This window comes from Staurois parvus, unplaced genomic scaffold (assembly GCF_062004578.1).
Source record: "Staurois parvus isolate SC_StPar_1 unplaced genomic scaffold, SC_StPar_1.0 ptg000056l, whole genome shotgun sequence".
Classification (NCBI taxonomy): Eukaryota; Metazoa; Chordata; class Amphibia; order Anura; family Ranidae; genus Staurois; species Staurois parvus.
In genome coordinates, this window is record NW_028317852.1 from 10,534,671 (window position 1) to 10,546,782 (window position 12,112).

Sequence of the window (12,112 nt, forward strand, 5' to 3'; positions counted from 1 at the left end):
GAAAAAGTTTGAACTATAACTATTCAGAAATAAAAATGCTTGTAAAAATCTGCAAAAGAATACTTTCCAAATTTAAGGGGAGTATAGGTAGGATTACCAAACTGAACAAAGATAGTGACGAGCTGACATACAGCATATGTATGCATCTGTATACACTACTAGCTTAGATATAGGTAAACCTATAAATGAAGGCAATATACACTTTGTTTTTATTATCTGACTGATGTGTGATTTAATCAAACAGAACTGGCAAACAATTCAATAGTTATAATTTCCCTTATGATTACTTTAGATGAGCAGCACTGAGATGCTATGGTCATGTATCCAACCATATTTCAAATCAATCAGACTATTTATATATATATATATATATATATATATATATATATATATATATATATATATATATATATATATATATATATATATATATATATATAATAGTCTGATTGATTTGAAATATGATTGGATATATATATCAATTGAAATCTATTTTCCTATATGTGGCATATCAATCCAATGGGTGGTCAACTATTTCTTGTGTTCAAAAACATGGTGTGTATACATGGCAAGAACTTTCCTTAAAAAAAAAAAACCAAGCAAACAAGCAAGGAATTTGTCGTTTGTCCTGGTTTCTTCACCCAGTGCAAATGCCAATGATGGTATCCACTAGAACAATGGTCTCCAAAAAATGGCCTGAGATCCACTACAAGATTTTATCTGGCTCACAGCAACTGTCCATGAAAACACTCCAGATGGCTGGCAATGGTCTGTGTATCATATTATGAACATCCACTGAGAGCCAGCCATACCCACCCCTTCTCAATTCCCGTGATAAATGCTCCTGGATGTAAGGGGGGACTTTGATGGGCACTCCTGGATGTTAGAGGGGATTCTAATAGGCACTCCTGGGTGTTGGGGGGAGGGGGTGTGGGTGTGACTCTTAATAAAACTTGTTATTTTTTTGGACTGTGGATATTTGTAAAATTCCCAAGTAGCCCTCATACTAAAATGTTCAGAGACCCCCTGCACTATAACAAGTGGCATTGTGCATGAACACATATATACTAGGGAATATTCTTTAAAAAAAAATATAAGTAAACAAAAAAGTATTGGCAGGAGTCATAAAATTTAGCAGTGCTAGATGCAAAGGATAAATGCAAATTAGGATTACAATGCCAGTCCCATCTTGACAGGAAAGTGGCAAACTAAACTGTTAAGTAAGACCAACATAATATCTGGCCTACAGTTTGTCAGAAGGCATGAAAAATGCTGACTCTGACAGACCACCACCATGTGATGCAATTCTTATTTGCTTTTCAAATCTTTTGTGGTGCTAATGGAGCAACTATTTTTTGTTTTTGTTTGGTGAAGTCTTTGCCGTCTTATCCTATATGTAATATGTATTCTATGATTTTCATAGATGCTGTATTGCATTATGAAAGTGTTTTCAGTCCTAGGGGTTCTAAAAGACCAAAGAGTGGGGACAGCACTGGCAAAGGAATTAGGCAGATCCTCTCATTTCAAAGTGGTGCACACTGCATCAATAAGAGCTGAAATAGTCTACTTTAATGTGGGATTTATGGCAGAAGCCCACAACTCCTTGGAGGCAAGTTTGTTCAATAAGGACTGAAGTGACTCTGAATAGGACAGAGTCTCAGCAGCTGATGTCTCTGAAGCCATGGGCAGATGGTCACAAATATTGCAGGGGAAGGAGCAGCCTCTGTAGTCAGAGTTAGCAAATAATTGAGTGATTTGGATGCTAAAGTCATTCATGATTTTAGCTAAAACTTCAGCTGAGAGAGCAATGGAATCAGCCATAAGAGATGGAGTTGGGAATATTGGAAAGATCCTTGGGTCCAAGAGCCACAGGATTCCTGCAGATGTCGGCTGTATCACTGGGCGCACTGCAAGCAGCACCAGAACAGTTAGTGGAGTGTGAGTTGAGGGTACATGGTGTGGCGGGATTGTACCCTTGGTGTCTAGAATAAGAAAGGCTGTAAAAGCATGGAACTTAGAGAGCGAAGTATGGGCAAGGCCTTGGCCTCACAAAATGGAAACAGCTTGTAGTAAGGAAGGGTCAGAGGTGATCATGGTTACTGTAGGTGGGCATCAGGAATAGACCAAACATCAGAGTTCCATGTGGCTCTTTGCAGGAGCAGTAGTGGGGAAATGCTTCCCCTAAGCTGAATGGCAAGAAAAAGAGCAATGACCATGTGAGTCACTCTCCACCCATGACATCAGGGCTAAGTTTCTCAGCGTTAGCCCCATCTGTGATAGAACCGACAGAGAGCGGGAATTTTTAAGGTGGTCCAGGGAGAGTCTTCATAAACTGACAATGCCGAGAGCTCTGGACCTCAAAAGTGTTTCATGGTTATCTTGTTAGCAGAACGGGGTCTGGAAATTGGCTTACACAGAACCCAGTGCCCAGGTTATACTGCCTCCTGGAGGTAGCAGTAGAAACCACAGGTTTAAGACTACCTATGTTCTTAACAGACGAGAAAAAAAAATACAGCTTTTATTCTTGCAAAGTACACCTGGATACGATCACAGATTTGTTTAGTGATTTTAAAGTGAATTGATTAACCTCCCTAGCGGTCTGATTATGTCAGTATTTCTGTGCTCAAAGCGGTTCATTTTTTTGCATGGAAATATGTAGTTTTTTTTATTGTAGGCCTGTAATTTTCAGGAATAACTCACTGAAATCTGTCCGAACAAGAGTCTAGTAAACATCCCGGGTATGTTAAAATTTGAAACACGAAATCATAAATTATAAATTTAATAATCATAAAAAATAATATAATAAATGTAATTCAATACAATACTATAATCAAACCAAAAACACTGAAATTTGAAATATATCGCCAAGTTCGCAAATCACTGAGCAAAGTCGCAAAATCGTTTTCAGTGTCTGATGACTAATTTCCCCATGAATCATGATCACTCAATTCTGCAAGTAGTTCTGATTTACTATCGATGTTTTCTAGCTGGCCTAAAACCACTTTAGACCTAAAGGGACGCTTTTTGGACACCATGGACGTTTCTCAGTTTCCAGGCAGAAAAAACGGTAGAAATGCAGGCAGGGCACAGGACAAAGTACTAGGGTCAAAATGTATGTGAAATGCTTTGATACAGTAATGTTTTTACTATGTTATTTTAGTGTATTTAGTGAATGTCACTTTTTCACATTTTTAAATTTCCCGCCATTCCGTCCCCATATGTCCTGACATCGCAGGGAATGGAACCCAGAAGACAGATGCCGGCATCAGCCGGAGGACATTGCCGGGGACACTGCAGAAGGGACATCGCGGGAGCGAAGGACAAGGTAAGTGAAGAAGAGATCCCGGAGCAGCGCTGCAGGGTATTCCCGAGTGTAGCTCGGGGTTACCGCTTATGGTGCTGAAACTTTACCCCGAGCTACACTCAGGAATACCTCCAGGGAGGTTAACTAGAAAATAATATTTAATTGTATTTAAAACATTGAACATCAATATAAAAACACACATCTCCCATTGTGACAACGTGGGGGTTGTTTAACTCTAATTTATGAAGAAATTAGATTTTATTGGATATGTTTTATAACAAACTTTTTAGTCTTTTTATATTTACATAGTAAAAAAAGAAAAAAGTAGTAGTGACCAAATACCACCAAAAGAAAGTTCTATTTGTGTGAAAAAAATGATATAAATTTTATCTGCATACATTGTTATATGACCGCGCAATTGCAAGTTAAAGTAGCATGGTGCTGAATAGCAAAAATGGCCTTACCATAAAAGGGGTAAAACTTTCCGGTGTTCAAGTGGTTTATGTAAAGATTCTTTAATATTTGATCTACTTAGCTTCACATCAAAACAATGTCCTTTAAAATGTTCACAAATGTTCAATATGTGTGGCGAGAACTAATGTGCGCAGTAAAATAAATGGATACAGTACCTGTATGTCCTAATAAAGCATAAATGTGTGTTATACTTCATCTGAAAGCTCTAAATTCACAGACTGAATATAAAGCAAGCTTCCGGATTTAGTTGCAGCATATGCATTCCATACATCATTCTCTGTCTGGAGGGAGTACAGCCACAATGCATTGCACACATCCTTGCCAGTCATTGTTAATTGCATGTGACATTTTTACACTTCCTCGCAGGTGGTAAAATTCATCTCCATGCAACATTAATGTCAAACTGACACACAGTCAAGTAAACATACCTCATGGATATTGTTGCCTTTTTCCACATATATAAACAAACAAACATTAGGTCTGTAAATAGTGCCCATAGATAAAGTTGATACACATCATCCTTTTCTAATGTTCATGGAAAAATGGAATCAAAAGCACACAATTTTAGGAATAACCTTTATTCTTCTATATAAACTCCATCCATATCAAGACACTTCTGTAAGTGATGATACAAGCCATTTATAGTATCCTGGAAGAATTGAGGGTCCTGTGAATTTAACCATGTCAAAGCAGACTTTTTTATATCATTGTTGGTATCAAAGTGGATAAATTTCAAAAGTTTTACGATAGGATATAAGAAAAAAGTCAGAATGTGATAAATCAGGACTGTAAGGTGGATGTCTAATGATTCCCCACCAAAATTCTCACAATGGTGCCCTTCACTGATAAGAGGAATGAGGAGGGGCAAAGTTGTGGTGGAAAATGACTCTCCGAAGCTTTCAATGGCACACTTTTGCTAGCGGTTTAGCCAATTTTCTCAAAACACATAATAAGCAGATGTTGTTACATACTGTGAGTCCAATTTCACTCTGCTATAAACAGATATTACAATACTTCTTTATTTTTTTTTTAATAAAATGATTTTCCACAAACTTTTTGAATGCCCCTCATATGCATATTTGCCATAGAGAAAGGAATTAGAACTAGGTGTTCCAGACTGGGTGCCAATAATTAGGCCCTATTTAGGGAGCATCCAGGTGTATCCGGTCTTATTTAAACCTCAATTGTCATAATATTATTGTAAGACCACAGTTTGCAAATGAACATGTAGGCCTTCTGTAACAATGTGCTAATGACCGATCAAAGATTGCATTTCAGGAGAAAAACTGCATACCAACTATAAAGCATGGTGAAAATGTTATGGCTTGTGTTGTTTTGTTGCATCAGGGCCTGGGCAGCTTGCAGTTATCAAGCAAACCATATGTTTTGCATCATATCAAAGTGTGCTTAATGCGAGGCAGTCTATCCAAGCGTTAAAGAATATTTAAACCCAACACTTCGTGTATCTTTATGAAAAAGTATCCCGTTCTCTTTGTATTGCTTTCTGGTATTCCCGTCAGCCCTTCTGCTTCCTATTCCTTCCTATTAAAAACTGACCACACTGAGTAGGAGAACACACTGTGGTCAGTTCTCCCACTATGTTGGGAACTCAGTGTGCTCTTCTCCAATGATCAGACTGGTCCTGACATGGCCCCTCTCCTGCACAGCCATTCACAGAGAAGCGGTTTCTCCTCCCCTAGCTTTTATGTAAAGAAAATGTGATCACTTATTAAAAAAAAGGGAAAATGTATTTATGTTTTAAGTTTTGCCTTTAATTTCTATTTTAAACTGAATGGGTCATTTTACAAGGTGAGGGTTTACAGCCACTTTCAAAGTAAACTCGAAATAAGTCTTACCATGATAATGATCTTAAGCAAAGTAGCAAATCCACCATATATTGGCTCAAAGAGAAGAAAAAGAGTGTTATTGAGTGCCCTTCTTAAAGCCCTGATTTGTTGTAACGGGATTTTGTAATTGACAGTTTAACAAAGGAAATCCAAAAACATTTTGCAACTGAAGAAATTTTGCATGAAGAGGTGATCAAAACTTTTGATATCGAAGTGAGAGCCAGCTGGGAAGTTATACAAAATGCCTAAAAGGAATTCCTGCTAAAGGGGGCAATCTAGTGATATTTTTGTTGAAAAAATATTTGAAAAGGCAAAAGGTTTATTTTATTAAACATAACTTAATTTCTGTACTTATTGGTTTTGGTTTCTTTGTATGTATGGATTGCACAGGTTGTTATCGATGTGTGGTGAAAATATCATGTCAACAGCACCTTTACTTTAAACAAATTCAGATAAAATAGCTGGATCAGGATTTGATCTAGGTCAGTGTCAAGGTTCGAGGAAAAGTCAAGGGTCATGGTCAGAACCAACGGTCAGTGTGTTTTAGGTAGGATTAAAAAAGCATTTTTTAAGTTAGCATCAGTGCTAGTTAGTGTCACACGTTTTAGGTAGGATAACAAAGCAAAATGTAAACTATTGTATCTCAGCTCTACTACAGGCACCAACAAGAAATAACATACACATTTTATGTTGCAATAGTTGACATGTTGGGCTGTTCTTTCGTGGTAGACTATGGTAATATACAGTTATATATATATTTGGTTTTTTTTAAAAAAAGGTTTTCTTTTCACTGTTTTGTGTTAGTTTTTCTTTGATAATAATAATAAAAGAAAAGAAAAAAATTCACCTGTGTACACCAAGTAGTGGAGATTTGTACAGTTTTACTAACACATGTCAAAGCTGCAAAACTGTGTTTAGACATGATGATTTGTTTTACCATCCGTCATGAAAGGGTTAATATATCGACTTTTCTCAATCCAGGTATTATTGACAGGGAAACCTGCTGAATAGGGTGAAATTTGATGTGTGTATGGCTAGCTTTATATTGTGGGCTACCTTTCACTGGTTATACATGGACAGTTTTTATTTATTTCAACCAGAAAGTTGAATGAAAAAAAAAAACCAAAAAACTGAAACTTTTCCAAATCCATGCAAGCCTCTCTAAGGCTATTGAATTATGATAGTGGGGACTCCCCAGCACCTTTCAATATACACTGATCAGTGCTGCAGCTATTGGCTGCATGTGTTAATTGAATGATGGTTTTCCAGAAGGACTGTTTGACAGAAGCCAGCTTTTGTTGTACAGAGAGGGGTACACATGTACAGAAATTCATCCGATTTCTGAATCAGCCGAATTTCTATATGTGTATACTCTGCTTTACTCTCACGAACTTATCTCCTTCTGTTGCTTACCTATGCCCTGATGCCTGGAACAAAGGAAGCATTTTTGCATTGATTCCATATAGAGTGATGATTTCAGGAGGCTGATATGGCTGCTTTCGACCACCATCTGATGTTTCACAGGTCTCTAATGGAAGAACAGTTTCTGGAGCAACAAATGATATCACACTGCCAAAAAAAAGAGGAGTCACAATAAAACTAAGATGCTTAGGATTTTTAACTGTACTTTTATGGAAAGATGCACATGCAGAGTAATTTGATCAATGTGTGTTCTAAATAATGGCGCTTATAAACCAAATTAGAAGGGATTGATGTACGTCTGATTATTTTAAAATCAACATCTGCAAGTTTCAGTTTTTTAAATCTACAGTTTTAAAGGTCTCTGGCAACGAACAGTCACAGTTACCGTGCAACTTCTACTGTAGGAAGTAAAGGTTTGCTGAAAACAGCAAAACAGAGAACTGGGAGGAAAAATACTTGGCACAAAACTAGAACTTTTTTTGTGCGGGGTGGGTTGATATATTTTTGATAGACTATTGATATCTTTAGGTTACCAATATTTTTTTATATTTTTTCTTTACTGTTGATTTGTGTGTCAAGTAACAGTTGCTTTATAAATGTTGAGTTATAAAAGTGGAGCTTTAGTCATAAAATTAAGTCTTGCTAGATCACTTCATGCTGGCCCACTTTTGCAGGTATAGCTCTGTAAAACATTAAAAATAAGTGCCTATACGGTTTAAAATCCAGGAATACACTGTCTCACCCTGCTCTGCGCATGTTCAGTTGCTCACTATTTTTAGGCATTTTTAGGCACTGTGCCAAATTTGTAGAGGCCGATCTACTGACAGTCTAAAGATTAAGGGATTGTTCACACCACCAGAAACATCAGTTTTTCTGCATGCATTCTGCAAGGGCACCATGAAAACAATTGCTCTCTATGTGCCCTGTTCACACCACAACACAAGTATCACGTGCAGATTTTTTTCTGTGCAGGAATCTGCAAAGTGTATAAAACTCATTGAAGTGCGCATGGAAACTGATGTAAACTAATGTCTCTGCAAGTGAAATTTGTGTGTCAGTTTCCATCAGTCTTTTGATTTAACGGTTTCAAAAAACAGTTACATTCATGGCATGCCGGGAACGCCAATTGTCACATTTGCTTGTGTTATCACCCAAACCTCAAACAATCAAACAACTGGTGTTATAAGTGATCATATGTGCAGCACCATGACAGTTGCAGATAAAACAGATGGCAGCTTCCTTGGCTGAAAAGGATAGGAGGGTTTAGTTCTGCTTAAACTGATGCTCAGGGCTTCAATAAAATGGCATCCTCCAGCAAAAAGAAACAGGAACAATGCTAGAGGCAATTTACAGCACACAATAATTTTGGTAGCATAATTATTAGTGTGGAATGCATGTTCCTTGCTAAAGGACATTATTTTTTATCAACTGTTGTGAGTAAAGTTCACCAGGTGAGTAAAGTTCACCTTTCCGTGACACGTTACTGTACTGGGAAGCACACTCGCAGCACTTAAACATTTTACATATAGGTGCATATATAGGCTCTCAAAATTTATAGTTAGAACTGCAGATAAACTGAAGTGCCATTAAGTGGCCTCTGCAGTTTATGCATATGTTTGCAAATGTGTGCAAAATAAACCCCTTGTTTTAACGTGAACTATTTGACAGGGTAATTTGGTTTGTTGCAGGCTGGCTTTGACATGCGTTGCCCTTCCTTGTGCTACTTGGTGCATAGGCCAGTTACAGATTGGGATGGCTGCCAGTTTGTTTGTGCCTATATGCAGCCCCCTGGTGAGAAACCCCACCTGCCGAGAGGCTTTATATATGTGAAGAGGTTAACAACATTCTGTAAACATCTGGGAACTGAGGAGACCAGTTGCTAGAATTTTGGGAGAGGAATATTGTCCTATTCTTGCCTGATACAGGATTCTAACTGCTCAACAGTACTGGGTCTTCTTTTTTGTATTTTTTGTTTCAAGATGCGCCAAATATTTTCAGTGAAAAGGTCTGGACTGCAGGCAGGCCAGCTAAGCACACGGATTCTTCTACTACACAGCCATCCAGAGCAGTGTGCTTACAGTGAAGCGCACTGACACGGCACCCCAGTAAAACACTCCCAGCACACAGTTAACCCTTTGATCGCCCCTCATGTTAACCCCTTCCTGCCCAGTGCAATTAGTAGAGTGTCAGATTTTTTTTTTAGCACTGATCACTGTATTGGTGTCACTGGGAATGTCAGTGACACCAAGTCAGTTCCACCCAGTGTCAGAATGCCCGCCGCAGTCTCGCTATAAGTCTCTGATCGCCGTTACTAGTAAAAAAAAAAAAAAAATCCAGTATCTATACCGCCATTTGTAAACGCTATAACTTTCACGTAAACCAATTAATTTACACGTATTGGGATTTTTTTTTTTTTTTTAAATTTATGACGAAATTTGATTTTTTTACTGGACATGTTTAATAGCAAAAAGTAAAAAATATTGTTTTTTTTTCAAAATTGTCTGTGTTTTTTTAGCACAAAAAAAACACCAAAAAAAAAAAAAAAACCGCACATTCGATCAAATACCACTGAAAGAAAGTTCGATTAGTGGGGAAAAAAAGGACGTAAATTTCATTTGGGTGTAGCGTTGCATGACCGTGTAATTGTCAGTTAAAATAACACAGAGCCGTAACGCAAAAAACGGCCTGGTTAGGAAAGGGGGGGGGGGGGGTAAATCCTCAGGAGGGCAAGTGGTTAAGGAGTTTACAGGCATATTTTCAGAGGAGTATTTAGCAGCAAAAAAAAAATAATAAATAAATAATGTAATATACTGCAGCATACTAATTCTTAGACGTGGTGCCTGCAGTCCTAGTTTTCTTTCTTAGGCTTTTACCCTTCTAGTCTCACATGTTGAACAGGGCAAGTCTTACTTTTTTACTTTTTTTTTTTTAGACTAAAAATGGTAGACATGCCTAAACTCTAGACGCATTTAGCACTTGAGCGTTCTTTCCAATGGCCTGAATAAATGAATATTTTGGCCAATGCAATTAATGAATGCCCAAATGCTTGAATCGCCTAATACGCATTTACAAAACAGTGTTTTTTAATTGTGCTTTTTCCTCCCATGGTGCAAAGATGTCTAGGGGAGCAAAAAAAATAAAAAAAATAAAAAACAGCCTGTGTACATGGGGCCTTAAAGTTATAATAGTGTGCCTATTCATGTGAAGAATGAACAGTGACTGATATAAATTGTACTTACTCTGGGTGCTTCCAGTGTATTTCAACAATGCTTTCTACCCCTTTACTAAGCTCCTTCACCTGCAAGATGTTACGTTGCTGCATGGCCTGTAGAAACTTCGACAGCTGGTATAGGACAAAATAAATATTAGTGAAGAAGACTTAATAAAATATGTCCACTAGTTGAACAAAGATGATATGAAGAATCCATTAACCTCCCTGACGGTATGATTATTTCAGATTTGTGGTGCTTAAAGCGGTACCTTTATTTTGCATGGAAATTTGGCATTTTATATTGTAGGCCAGTAATTTTTAGGAACAAAAACTCACTGAAATCTGTCCGAACAAGAGTCTAGTAAACATCCCGGGTAGGATAAAACTTGAAACACGAAATCATAAATTATAATTTAATAAATAATCATTAAAAAATAATAATATTATAATAATAATACATTTAATTCAATAATATAATCAAACCAAAAACTCTGAAATTTGAAATATAGCGCCAAGTTCGCACATCACTGAGCAAATTCGCAAAATTGTTTTTAGTCTCTGATGACGAATTTCCCCACGAATCATTATCACTCAATTCTGCAAGTGGTTCTGATTTACTATCGCTGTTCTCTAGCTGGTCTAAAACCACTTTTGACCTAAAGGGACGCTTTTTGGATGCCATGGACGTTTCTCAGTTTCCAGGCAGAAAGAACAGTAAACATGCAGGCAGGGGACAGGACAAAGCACTAGGGACAAAATGTATGTGAAATGGTTTGATACAGTAATGTTTTACTATGTGATTTTAGTGAATGTCACTTTTTGTTATTTTCTCATTTCCTGCCGTTCCGTCCCCCGACGCTTGCAGGGGATGGAACCCAGAAGACAGATGCCGGCATCCGCCGGATTACATTGCCGGGGACACTGCAGGAGGGACATCGTGGGAGCACAGGACAAGGTAAGTGATCGAGGGATCGCGGTGCAGCGCCGCATGGTATTCCCGAGTGTAGCTCGGGGTTACCGCTTGTGGTACTGAAACTTTACCCCGAGCTACACTTGGGAATACCGCCAAGGAGACTAAGATCAAAAAGAAACCTTAAATTAATCTTTACAAAAAAAGAAATGCATTGCTTCTCCAAGATAAACCAAATACATATATCTATGCCACTGTAATAAAAAATGTTGTGCACTTTTATAACAATACAATCTATACACTACTCAAGTGGTCTACAAAGTGAGTCCTGTGGGCCGAATGTGGTCCTTTACTTGCCTTTATTCGACCCTCAAGCAGCATCCCATCCACTGAACCAACCATGGGGCACTTTTCTTCCCATTGACACCAATGATACAGAACCATTCCTCCCATAGACATCAATGATGGGGCAATATTTCTCCCACTGATACCAATTATGGGGCACTATTCTTCCTAAAGACATGAACGATGGGGCACTAATCCTCCCACTGATACCAACAATGGGTCACTAATTCCTCCCACGGACATCAATGATGAGGCATTGATTATTCCCACTGATGTCAGGGCATCTCCTACTCCCACTAGCCACAGTCCAACCCTTATAAAGCCTGAAGGACAGTAAACTGGCCCTTTGTTTACAAAGTCTGGAGACCTCTGCACTAGATTACAAAGGAGGAATTTGCGGTTTACCTAGAAACTACAGAGATAATATCGGGCAATAATGGAATATGTCTCACCGATATCAGAATTATAAAAATACTAATCACTTTAGAACCATGTTTATCAAAGATGTTAAAGTCAGAAAATGTTTTACCTGAATGCATTCCCTGCATTAGAGGTAAAAAAAAAATGTATTACTTTTGGTGCCCCCAAACACTTACCCG

The 12,112-nt window shown here is 37.9% G+C and overlaps 1 protein-coding gene across 1 annotated transcript in view; it reads right to left on the minus strand.

Moving 5' to 3' along the window:
• EIF2D (eukaryotic translation initiation factor 2D) overlaps positions 1 to 12,112 on the minus strand; it is a 57,261-nt gene that overhangs the window by 20,599 nt on the left and 24,550 nt on the right. Inside the window, exons 9-10 of the mRNA XM_089668336.1 lie at positions 10,287 to 10,390; positions 7,039 to 7,194 (exon numbers count right to left, since the gene is read on the minus strand). Coding sequence (XP_089524462.1) covers positions 7,039 to 7,194; positions 10,287 to 10,390 — 260 coding nt within the window. The remainder of the gene's footprint in view (positions 1 to 7,038; positions 7,195 to 10,286; positions 10,391 to 12,112) is intronic.